Source organism: Anas platyrhynchos, chromosome 3 (genome assembly GCF_047663525.1).
Source record: "Anas platyrhynchos isolate ZD024472 breed Pekin duck chromosome 3, IASCAAS_PekinDuck_T2T, whole genome shotgun sequence".
NCBI classification, from domain to species: Eukaryota; Metazoa; Chordata; class Aves; order Anseriformes; family Anatidae; genus Anas; species Anas platyrhynchos.
The window spans coordinates 87,834,963-87,848,355 of record NC_092589.1 but is presented as its reverse complement, the minus strand read 5'-3'; the positions used below and the strand labels follow the sequence as shown (position 1 = coordinate 87,848,355).

The window sequence follows — 13,393 nt, the reverse complement described above, 5'->3', positions numbered from 1 at the left end:
ATTGTGGTTTCTCAGAAAATAAACACATTTTTCTGCTAATAAAGTGCTCTCAAACAGTTCATCCTCTAAACTGTAGGAATGATCAAGTCGGATGAATGAGCAGTTCAATTTTACCTCCTAGAAATTCTCTCAAGGCAAAAAACACAAATGGCCATATAGGTTGAGAGGTGTTTTTCCACATTCGTTTTCTTCAGGAGCAAAGCCTGCTTAGAGCCTCTCTGTCCACCAAACTCCTACTGTCCCTGCTGAGAGAGGAACTGCAACATCAAACTGTATCATCTGTCTAAGCCTCATTTTGTCCTTACTGGAGGTGCCCAAATCTAAAGGACGATGACCTCAAGTCTCTAGTAAATCCACAGAGGGTCTGAAATCCAACCAAACACTGCTGTCCCGCAGAGCTTCTCCTGCTCTCCTCTCCCACTTCTCCACTGCCCAGTGGTTGCAGCACCCACTTAGGTGACAGGGTCGCTGTTTCTACCTGGGAACAGGAACTCCTGCAACACAATGCTCTCCTCCCCTCAGGCCTGCACGCTGGCTGCCCCGCTGGAAGGCCAACGAGAGGCCACTTTTCGCACGGTTACCCTGAAATACTCACTTTTTGGCAGAATAAAAGAGAAGGGCTTTCTTCTGCTTACAGGCTTGAGCAGAGCAGGGGTCTGAGTTCCAAACCTCACTTTAATACGTGCCTAGTAAAATATTTAAATGATATAGAAGGGATGTAAAGAGGTCCCTGCATAAAATTGAAACCATTTAGGAAACAATAGCATGACTCTGCTGCTTGTAAAAGGGGACTGGCAGCCTAGCAACCAAATTCCTGGTCAATGGAAAGACTGTTACACAAGCCCAGCATTCGGACGTGCTTCCTCCTCCTGCACTGCCCTGCCAATTTACCACAGCCCTCTCTCCCCATTCCCACAGTCTTTGGCCTCTCCCGTGAGACTGTGAACAAAACTTAGCACCCACTAAACGGGGAATTTTTGCGATAGCCCATTTGTCACCTGGGAAATGGGACTGGGCTGGTCAAACTCGTTTCATATAAGGCATCTAGTAAATTGGGAAAAAAATTCAGTTGCATTCAAGATGGGCCAAATGGATTCAAAGTAATCACTGTCAGATGAGAGGAAAATCCAACTTGAGATCCTTTGCCAGGCCATTTCCTAAACTGTTCTCATGAATTTTGTTTGTTCATAAGTTGTCTTCCTGCAAATACACAGTGTTACTGCTCTCTAAATCTGTAACCATGTCCCTTACAGTTCAGTGTTCAATCTAAAATACATCTAATGACTTCAGAGCGACCTAAACACTTCAATAACATGATGAGACTCCTCTCAATTTATTGAAAGGAGTTCTGAAAATTCAGGACCAGGAGCAGAGCTAAGAGGGAATACACTAATACAATATTTGGAAGTTCTGATATTTCCATCTTTTGAGTATTTCTTTCCCAGTTATCATGACACCCTGTTATGCCTGCACAAGTGAAAACACCAAGTAACAGAGGTTTAATGTTTATGAAATCATGTTTTTCTTGTTAGTGATTAATGGCAAGAAATAACTATAAAACCACAGACAGGAACCTTAACTTGTTACTTGTGGTGTTGTTACTTGTGTTTCACACAGCTCAGGTTATTAATAGTGCAACAGCTGCCCTGCACTGCATCAGAAACTAGATAAGGTCACAGGTTCTCCATGCAATGTTGTGATCTTCCCAGTGGCTGATTTCCTAAATTCCAGTAGACTTCGCAAACTTCACCTAGAGCTAGCAAACATCACGACCAAGGCATGCCTCTAAAGGAAATTGGGAGGATGCTCTCACACTGCTTTCTGCACTATCCAGAACACACTCATGCTGTGTCACAGCCAGCAGGAATAGTCTTGTTTCTGAAAATTCCCATTAGAGACCTACAGCATTTTTGTTTAGTTTAATTTAATGAAGACAGCACCTTCGGGCAATAGTAGTTGAAAAACTCTATCTGTAAAACTTTCCTAACACTAATCCGCATGTTTTTACTCAGTAACTTCCTTTCTTTTCTTACCTTGGAAGGAAATTCAAGCAATTAAAAAGAAACCAAACTTTATTCATTTTGCATTGTGATGCTATGAGCACAAATAGAGAAATTAATAAAACTTACCCTGCCTAATAGAGCAACACCTGCTACAGGCTTGCTTCCCCAGGCTATCCCTACATACTGCTGCAAGGATTGAATGTAAACTTATTTTCAGGGACAGATGCATTTAGTGCTTCAAAGCTAGGAAGTTAGATGCTTTACTGTATATTACATCATACAAAGCTCATTTTTGCTTGAAACTCAAGAAATATTTTTGTCTCCTATACTGGATGTCTGAAGTAGCCATGTTTGTATCACTCACCTAATGGTTCTATCCATTGAAAATGGTAGGTAATGACATGTATGCGTTGTTTTTCTTGCAAAGAAGACAATGCAAGTTTTTTTTTTCTTTCCTGTCATCTTAGCTAAATTCCCTGATACTTAAAACTGTGGAGTTCACTTGCACTAATTTCTTTTAACATTTCTGGACTCGGGTCTGTGTGCGTGATTTGTGCTGGAAGTAGAGAGATGAGTTCAGTGCTAAGAAGTGACCTCCAATGCTTTTTGTACGACAGTTTAGTGTAATATACCAGGAAATGCAAGTGATGTCTTGTGACACTGGTGATGTAAAACAGGGTTGTCCTGTATTGTTCGCACCGCACAGAACTTTCTGGCCCCGTACAAAGCCCTTGGAACTACGTGGTGTATCTCATCCTGCTGTGAGTTATCTTACAGTGATAACACAGAAAGTCCTCCTAAAATCAATACTGAAGGAGAGGCACGTGATAGACCAGCTCAACTACTGCATAAATCCTCTGAAGTGGCTCCAGAAGAATTAATTTGGCCTCTTATGTTTAAAAACATCCGCACTAAAGATTGGAGAGCTGGGGAGAAGCAGCACTGAACAGTATATTACTTCTTACAGCAAGCTTCGAAACAGATCAAATGAGCACTAGAAGACATCTGTCTGTTATTTCCTGCCCACACAGCTTTGTTCTGCTTTATTGCCAGAGAGCTGCATGGATGATGTCACTTTTTTCTGAAGAAAACAGGCCACCAGAGCCTTTCACTGACATAATTAATTATCTGTAGTCTGGGCCACAGCCAGAAAATTCCCATGGTAAGGCCCCGAGAAGTATTAACTCCACACTGCTTGATGTTTTCAGAATTATTAGGGTCTGGGTTATCCTGCCTTTTCGCACTGAAAGAGCGTTTTGCTCGATATTATCAAATTGCAGGGCAGTTACTGCAGCATGAAGAATTACAGTGTCGTGATTTACTCGGCACGGAGAGACAGATACAGGAGGTCACCTTCAATTATGCGCACAAATCTGCATGTTGGGATGTGCTTTACATACTTCAGGAATGCACCACCAGGGCTAACCCCGCTGGTTTGGGTTTACCGTATCCAGCCATTCAGACCATACGTCTCAGCCAACTTTAAGCGTATAATAACATTTTGCACATGACCTGAAGCCCGGCAGCAAGCGGAGGCCCCGCATTGATGCAAGCAGCCAGCAGGGAGAGGGAGGAACATCTGTTAAAGCACCTTTTTGGACACTTGCGCAGGGAGAATCATTAACGCCAGCGCAGGAGTGACTGCATTCACAGTTCAGGGCTGGTATGTGGCTGCTGTGTTGTGGTGTGCAACCTAACAAATGAGGTAATTAACAAATCAGCTTAACATCTCAGAGCAGCAGCTGGCAGTCACCACAATGCTTGCAAAGGCAGAGGAGACCCCCTGGTTGTGGTATGCCAAATCAGACATAGAAAACTCCAATAGCTTAAGTGCCTTTTCTGCCTTTTTCATACTAAAGAAATGATCTGCAGCTTTCCACATCGTAGGTGAGCGGCAGATCATGAGGCACTTTAGCAGCAGAGGAAATCAGTAAAATGCAACATGTTTCACACACATTAAGGTGTTTTGGTATTTTGGTATTGTGTAGTAAGGTGCCTTCCTTTGAGACCTTCCCTCCGTAACCACAAATTATTTTATGATCAGTTAGCACATAATTAAGAGAGAAAAAAAAAAAAGATAAAAAAGATGACTTATGAAAGGGTAATGAAAGGAAAAGCATTTTGTTTCCTCTTTCTTGTGTTATAATCTTCCCTTTAATGCTACAGTAAAAAGTCTGGACCATAACTCAAGAGATGTTCTGTCCATTAACCTCTTTTCAGTGTTTACCACATATAATTTAACCTTCACAATGCTCCAGTTTCCATTTTGTAAAGGAAATAATACTTCCCAGAAATTCCAGGAGACTTAATTCATTAATACATACAAGATCCCCAGGTTCTAAAGTTTTGAATGCTACAAAAAAATAAAGCACTGGGACATCAATATCATTGCTCTTCTCTTCATTTCACTGTATTCCTCTATTTCTTCCATGTTTATGTATTTCTACATTACCATCCAATTTGCTGAAGTCCATGGGAAACTTAAAAGCATCTTAATTAGATGTGCAACTCAAGCTCTACAAACTGGTTTTTGAAAGTGTTTCATTGACTCTGTGAGGATCTGAAGCACTTGAAATTAGATGCTCTGACCTGAACGTCAGGTAGGTACTAGAAGATGCTGGTGTAAGTACCTCTTGGTGTTTCTCTGAGAGGAGCAAACCCAAACAGGTATTTCTTTCTGCAGTCATCTAGCTGGCTTCTAGCAGGAATGAGCATGTGTGGAGCAGGTCAGAGTGAGAGACAAGCTGGTGCCACTGGGGCCATAGCTGTCAGGATGACAAAGTTCAGAGGAAATCCTTCTGCCTCGTCTGCAGAGACTGCATAACTCAGAGCAGGATACCAACAGCAGCAAGCGTGTATACATGTGTAATAAACTGTATACACAACTTTCTCTTGTCCAAGCATTTTGTTGGCTTCAACAAAATGTTTTCCAGTGCTCTGTGCTCCACGGATACGCATTCAAGTTACTGATGACTGATGAATGGGCAAGAATAGCAGGGTTGCATTACAGCGAGCACTTACCAGTACAGCCAACTACTTGAGCAAAGGAATAGTCAGAGGAGACAAGGGAAGTGGTGCGAGCTCTTAGAGAAAAGTGACTTTGCGAGGGCAGACAACAAAAGGTGCAGAATGAAGACTCCTGCCAATGCCCACAATGTCCTCATAGCCTCCCACTGTCTCCAAAATCCCCCTGATTGTGTTCAACATCTGTCCTTCCTCTTGTCTTCTCCAAGCTTCTCTCAGATGTCCTGTCCCTTCTCCATCTCCCCGTTGAGTCCCCAGGAACAATACCAGAGCTTTCAAACTGCCGTATTGCCTGAACTGCTGAAACTGCCTGGGACAATCTTGGGAAATGGGCTTTCATTATAAAACTGACTCCATCAACACTTCTGCTCCCGTCTTGTCTAAACACAAAGGCCACAAATGCCTGGAAGGTACCTTCTAACTGTACTTGGGTCAGTCAGTTCCACTAATTTTGCTGGCTTGGAAGAATTTATGATTTGATTTTATTTTATTTTATTTTATTTTATTTTATTTTATTTTATTTTATTTTATTTTATTTTATTTTATTTTATTTTCCAAAGAAAAACAGTCATTTCCAGGGTAAGAAGCTCTTCATTTGAAAAATCCAAACCATTCCTGTCTTAGAAAAGGATTTCCCTTAATAATCTCTCAGCCCTGCATCAGTTTGAGTGCCGCGTGTGCACAGCTCTCAGAAATATGTCACTGAGCTCGTTTTACTTTGGACCTCATGCATAGTCCTACACTGAAGCCAGCAGTTTCGCAAAGATGTGGCAAGACACAGGATGTTCAGTAGGACCAGCCGTTTTCTATATTGAAATATTGCATTTCTCTCGTTTTAGTCAACCAATAGGTGGAGCCTTTAACCCTAGAAACAAGACACTTTCTCAGATAGCCATGTTCTCACAGTTGTTATATAAAGGCTTATATTTGCTTTTATTAAAACTCATTTTGGATGGAAAATAATCAGTTTTGCTCTCAAGAGCTTATCTGATTGTCAGCTGGAGAATAGGAGACACAAACTTAATAAATACACAACGGGGACAGCAAAGTTAATAAAAACAGACTTAGCTACAACTGAAATGTTAAATTAACAGCTGGTGACTCAGAGGACTGGACAGCAGTATGACACATAAGAGATATGCTTACTGCAAGCTCTCCTGAGAATCCCAGATATTTTAAAGGCAGAAAGTCCATGCATCTAGCATCTATCACAAATGGGTTGGCCATGTTCTCTTCCACAGAGTGAGCCTTTTCCCAGGAAAATGAGAAATGACATACATGTTCTCATTATTGTTGCACTGAGTGTACAAGTCTTATTACGTACATGAAAAAACAAAACCAAAAACAAACAAATAAAAACCTAGTCAAGTGACATCAGGTGACTAAAATGATTTGAAGAAGATTGCAAAGGAGGATCAGTTAAGGACACTGATCCCAAGACCAAAACTTAAAGTTGATCTGGGGCAGTACTTTCTGTTACATTTTGTACAGAAATACATTAATTAAAAAAAAAAAAAAAAAAAAAAAAAAAAAAAAAAAAAGCTGCTCATCCTCTTCCCTCCCCTCTAGACAAGATGTTTAATGGATCAGAAACAGTTATTCCAGTATTCCTTCCTCTCCAGCTGACCCTCCAAGTCTAAACAACATGATCTAGCTCTAGTGAGTGCAGTTCAGGCATTAGCAGAGAAGGATGTTAAAACTCTGTGGAAGTGGTTTTCAGCCTACAGCTGTCCAGTCATACTGACATTTTATTAAGGATAATGACTTTGTAAAACACGTAATTCTAAAGCAGTTTTATTACCAAATAGATGATTGTGTCCATCACAAAAGTGTCCATCACAAAACCATCACAAAAAGTGATAGCTTTAAACTAAAAAACAGTAGATTTAGGTTAGACATTTAGGAGAAATTCTTTACTTAGAGGGTGGTAAAGCACTGGCACAGGTTGCCCAGAGAAGCTATGGATGCCCCATCCCTGGAGGTGTTCAAAGCTAGGCTGGGTGGGCCTTTTGGCAACTGGATCTAGTGGGAGGTGTCCCTGCCCATGGTAGGGGGGTTGGAATTAGATGATCTTTAAGGTCCTTTCCAACCCAAACCATTCTATGATTTTTTCATTACTATAATTGATAGTACCTCTGCCCTTGATTTCACAGTAGTAAATTGCCTGAACAGCACAATTTAACTATATTTCAGTGAATTGTCTTATCTTTTTTTTTTCTCTTTTTTTTTTTTTTTTCATATACCAGCAGGATTCTATTTTAAAATTCATAATTTCTGTGACTTGCTAGACAAACCCTGTATTTCATGCATTTTGCACAGCAATGGTTGTGAATTGAAGAAAATCACAATTCATCTCTGGCTATAAATTTGTGGTCTGAAATCTACCCTAAATTTTGTCCTGAAAAAGCCTGCTCCACCAAGAAAACACAAACAAACAAGGACTCAGTCAGACAGGAGAGAATTGTTTAGTTCCTTGTAGTGATATTGCTGTGCTAGCCCATACCACTTGTCTCCACATCCTCTTGTCATTTCTACATCCCCTTTCCACATTTCTAACTTGGATCCATTTATCACTGTTGCATCCCCCTTTCCTTACACTCTTTTTCTTCTGTTGCCCAAACTCTTTCCTCTCATTCTATTATCCTTGTCACCTCTCTCTCCCCAGATTAACCCTATCCTCACTTTTTCCCTGTAGCTCTGTCTATGCCAAGGTTTTTCTGTAGGGGGATTTGAATTTTGTCTGTGTGATATATTCAGAAAATACTAAACTCTTTCAATCCAATTAACAAGATTTCATAGTTATAAACACTTAGGCAAAGCTACTCTACACACACTTTTCTGTGGCTTTACCCATTCTTTACTTACTCAAGCTTCTCTACAGATAACTACAGCTTCTCAAACTGGGAGATATGGCTAGTGATCAGTTGGAAGCTTTTTCCTCTTCATTATGCTTTGTATTCTTCCCTCTGGATCAGTGCTGTGGCCTGTTTTCCCAGCTTTCTTTTGCAACTGTAACATTACCCAAAAGAAACACTTCTGGTTTCCACCCACCTATCTAAAGTATTTCCAGATCTTGAGCTTTTGTGGAACTCAATATTCAATTGTATTTATTCAAGAGTATCAAGAAAGGCACTGAAGAAAAAATATAGGAATTTGTATGGTGTTTTTAACTAAGTAATATTGAGATGTCTGTCACAGTGGTGTTTCAGCTTCTTAGGAAACTCAGGTTTCCTTGACAAAGCAGTTCAATAAACAAAAGCAGTTTAAGGCATTGCATGAAAGTTAACACAGTGCAGCAAGAGGAAGAAGGAGAAAAAGAAGGAGAGAAAATAATACACCTACAGCAACTAAGTCAAACCATTTCATATATCAATCATTTTATCAAGGGATGGAAGGGCCAAATAAAGCCATTTCAGCATAGAAAATGAAATATTAAAACCAATGTTTGAGACACTATGTACAGTTCTAGCTGCAGACATTTAGGAAAGACAAAGCTAGTATGCAACTGGTGCTGATCAAGTGATGATTGAAAGAGTGGGAAGCCTCTTCTGCTATAGAAAATGAAGGTGGCACAGCTAGCACAGTGAAGTAAAGACTCAGGAGGTGTGTGACTGCCATCTACAAACACATTGGGCATTAAACAGTAGAGAGAGGTAAGCTATTTAAAACATGATTGCTGTATAGCACAGTTTCATAAAATTATTTTATTTCATAGTTATCATAGAATAAAATAGAATAAAAATAGAATAAAATGTTTTAATAAAATATGTACATATATAAAAAGGGAAGAAAGCAGAAAATGGAAACAGGAAATAATTTTCCTTTCACCCTTTACATTTACAAAGCTTAATCTTCTGATAGAAAGGCAGGTGGTAAAGTGCTAAATTGTCTTTTAAAACGTTAACATGCTCTAGCTACTATACTACCCATGTGGGAACCGGCTATTTGAGTTTGTTATGAGAGAGGATTTCCCTCGCAGCAGGATGTACAGCTGCTTGTACCTAAGTATTTCCCAGAGAAAACACAACAGTGTCGTCACCCAACTCTGCAAACCCTCCCCTGAAATGCCCAGGTCACAGAGAACGTCTGGAAACAGCCTGAAGGCAAGCTCTACCTGGTTCTGTCAAATAGAAGCTGGAAGCCTGTCCATCTGTCCTAAAAAGTGCAAGGAACCTCACTGGGTGAGGCAACAGAACGGGTGGCTGAGCTGCAGGGGGTGATGCCGTTTCTGCACTGGAGAAATGCTGCAAAGCACAGACTATAACAAAGGCCTTGAGTGCAAAAGTTGGTCCTGGTTTAATTGGTGTGAAATACAGAAAACTGCCTCCCAAACTTAAAGTTTCATCTGTCTGGCAACAGGCATAGAACCTAACAAAGGAATGATTTTTCTTAAAAAATTCAATAATTTGTAGTTTTTAAACAATTTTTTTTTTTTTTTCCCCTGAACATGCAATAAAAGAGTGCATGGTAAACATGTATGAATACTGCCCCCCATTTCCTCTCAGACCCCTAATCAGGAAATGTTGAAAATCAGTGCTGATATGGCTGGAGAAAAACAGTCACTGCTCAAAAAGCATACAGGCCAAATATATGGGCTGTTGGACAAAAATCTGTTTACCACAGATAGGATTATGTAGTCATTGTAGAGATTCATGCTGCCTGTGCTGCTTTGTAATTAGTAATATTTACACATTGGTTTGACTGAAACCACTGCAACAAACAGACAAATTAACACTGTGATTCATAGTCCAATTTATTCCAATGGCATTATCAGATTATTTTTTCCCATGCATATGGAGAAAACACCTTAATGGATCTTTTATCTCTGTGTATCCAATGCATGTTAGAGACCATGTAATCACTGGTTTATTATATGACCAGTGGGAGCCCTCAAGAAAAAAGACCCTCTACTGAGCTACAAGGCCTTTCAAATCAATTCCTGTCATCAGTCCATTTTCTTCTCACTCTCCTCCAAAGAGGTTGCACTTAAGAGCTCTCCTGCGATGTATACTGGGACACATTTTCATCACTGCAGCTTCTGTATACTTTTTCTCCCCTTTTGTTTTCTTACAAAATAAGGCCTAAGCTCCAGTGACCTCAGAAGTTGATGAAAACTTTCTCTTCTCTACATGCAGTAAGAGCACAGGGCCCAGCCAAGAAACTTGACGACAGGCAAAGCCAAGTCCAACTTGGCACTGGAAGCTAAAACGAAAGCAAGCTACCTGAGGTCATTATAATAAAGAGTAAAAAAGAAAAAGAAAAAAAAGAAAAAAAAAAAAAAAAAGAAGAAGAAGAAGAAGAAGAAGAAGAAGAAGAAGAAGAAGAAGAAGAAGAAGAAGAAGAAGAAGAAGAAGAAGAAGAAGACATAAACATCACTGCTGGGGCATGTCTTCATAGTTTACTGGCACTTTCACCTTTCAAAATTACAGCTGGGAGATCCAAAGTAAGGACTCAGAACTGATACCTGGAGCAACATGGCTTGTGACTGTGTTTGCTACGATGTCAGGTGAAAATAGTGAACTAAGCACATGAAGCATATGTAGAGTTTTTAATTTAATCTGCTGAAGCCCATGGTTGCCATGACCATGGCATCCCCAACTGGGCTCTTTGTTTGGAGAGTGCAAGGCAGTGTCACCCTGCACACTGTTCAGTAGTACAGATGTAAGGCCTCTGCTGATGGCTGCTGAGTAAATAGTCAGTGTATTTTACTGCACTTTTTTCTTCAGAAATTATTGGATGACCCTATAGGTATGGCCCACTGTTATTCTCAAAACAAAAATCTCCTTACATGTGCCTATACACTGTTTGCTTTGCCAATATTGAAGTGGCTTCAAAATAAACCCACAGTCTGATTTGCCGGTCCAACAAAATGCCAGCCAGTCACTAGCAATGTCTGTACAGATCTGTAAATGAAAAGCCACAAAATGACTCAGTGTATTAGGTCACTGTGACAGCCAGGAGGTAATACCAGAGTATTTACTTGGCTGGAGTCTGCCTTGGCTCATCCTCGTTTGCAGTGTCAAAGCCAGGCTCTCATCTCAGGCCAAAGAGCTGTAGCTTGCCCACTTCAGTAACAGTTCAACACAGGTACCAGGTAAATAACTGCCTCAAACAGGGGGTTTTGAAATGAAATTTAAAACTCCGATGGCTTAAAAATATAAATGATTCTTGTCCCTGTCTGGAGGGAGCAGAAGAAGAGATGCACTTTACAGCTGTCAGTGTGTTTGTCCTCAGAAGCCTCCTGTGACGCTGGGATGCCTTAGTGTGGCCTAACATCTCTGTGGGGCTTCTACGCAGAAATATCCCTAAAAGTATTGTGCGGGACAATGCATGTATAACCTTGGTGAGGATTTTCAATCCATACTAACAGAAGATGGCAGTTATCCCCATCTTCCTCATGGGGATAATGAGAATGTGGGCAGCCCTTTAAAGGTTGTGTAACTTGGCTATGAAGTGGAGGACAAGGACAAAGAGCCACAGCTCCATGTGTTGACCAAGAGAGTTACTCAGAGATAAGAATAAAGACCACATTTAATGTCACCCATGAAGTATTAGTGACTTTCTTCACATCCCCTTTAAAGACCACAAAGGTGACTTCAGGGTAAATCTTTCTGAACTACATGAGAACAATATGTTTATAATCAGATTTGGCTCTATTCACCCCCAGAGCTGCATGCTAGCTCCATATTTTAGCAATTAACACGTACTAGTTTTTGTATAAAGTAAAAGGAAGTGCTATGACTATGACTACTGTTCTATAATGATACAATTTTTTTCATAGCAAAATTGCATTCAGCAGATTTTTTTTTTTGCCTTTTTCCCCAGTTTTTCACTGCCAAATGACTGTTCTTGGTCTTTGTGACACAACTATTTACTTTAAATGCATATTTCCTGAAACTTGAAAGTGCTTTCTGACAACCTGAAGTGAGATGAAATCACAGAGTTGCAGTAATGGTATAACTCAGATGACTCATGTACCAAATAAATTAATGGATCACTTCTAAAACAATTGCTTCCCTTAATCAGAAAAATGATAAAAATGAATGCAAATTTCAGGGAAAAAGTAAAGCCTGATGTGAAATGCTAAATAATGATTACGTAGAATTAAGACATCACAATATAGCATGTTTTCACACAGGTTGGGCAAGTTTTTTCTGCTTCACAACAGATTCACTGAAAAATAGCATTAGAGTGGAAACAAAAGAATGTATAAATTTGGCAAGCAGTCCTAATGCAAATGGGGATAAGTTACAAAAAGTCAGAAGTCTTCACACTGACTTTTTCAAATACTGTGTTTCAGCTTTTCATTTTGAAATTGCATTTTCCCTAATGGCTGAGACTCCTGAGAGTTCAGTGATTTATTATTGTTAAAGAGAACCCTTGAAACTGGATGGAAATTAGGGGGATGTGAGTTAAACACAAACCTAAGCTGTCTGCCATAGCAGACTTATTACTGGGTTGAATAAATATGCAAATCTGGACAACTGACTAAACTTCCAAGTGAGCACTGCTCCAGGAAAGAAAACCAATGGACCTTTGCAAGGAAGGGGATGTGCAGATAGTGCTGGAGGTCAGGTGGGACAGGCAGAGCTGTGGCTGAGACCTGAGCAACCCCCTGAGTATGCATAAGGTCCTGGGCTATCTTAAGACCTCTTCCAGTATTAGTGACTTCTGGATTTCTCCCTGGAATATTTGTATTTAAGACTCTAATTGCACTCACTGTATTTGTTGTCTTTTTCTGACCTGATTCTCCTGTGGTTGTTTTGTGCCTCTTTTTAAGCATTGAAGACCATCAGACTCCCCTTTCTTCATCAGTTCTGACAGGTGTTTGCAATATCACTTGCTACAGTAGCTGCAGATAGACATGGTAAATTAAGCAGTACTTAAAACTGTGACTATCCTGTTAGAAACCAACTAGCACTCTCCTTATGGTCCTTTGCCTTACATTTGCATGTCACTGTCTCTTGAGCCCCATGATTCTTGGACAGCCTAAGAATATATAGATAAATAGAAAATACATTTAAAATGTTGTTTAATTTACCTGCAGTTCTCCTTCCATTATACTGAGGAGTTTGATCAAGTCCTCTTTAGAGAGCTCTATGGACTTCTTGTTCTTTCGTTCACTAGGCCCAGGTGATCTTGAGTGCCGTTTGACAGTTGCTGAAACCATGACCTCATCTTCCTTCCGATGAGGTTTATTCTTTTTCTTGGCATCATCCTGGAGTTTTTCATTCTCTGCATGGCTGATGACAGGCTTGGAATTGGAGAAGTGCCCGTTAGACGAGCTTTCTCCGCCTTGGTTTCGGGATCTCATCCCTACCTAGAAAGAAACATAAAGGTGCATTTTATAAACAAAACTATTTACA

General features: G+C 40.1%; 1 protein-coding gene across 5 annotated transcripts in view; it reads right to left on the bottom strand.

The window, feature by feature from the left end:
- FILIP1 (filamin A interacting protein 1) overlaps positions 1-13,393 on the bottom strand; it is a 102,842-nt gene that overhangs the window by 45,934 nt on the left and 43,515 nt on the right. For all 5 annotated transcript variants that reach the window (XM_013107997.5, XM_013107998.5, XM_013107999.5 and 2 more), the window contains one exon: positions 13,069-13,347. In XM_013107997.5, coding sequence (XP_012963451.3) covers positions 13,069-13,341 — 273 coding nt within the window. In that variant the 5' untranslated portion in view covers positions 13,342-13,347. The remainder of the gene's footprint in view (positions 1-13,068; positions 13,348-13,393) is intronic.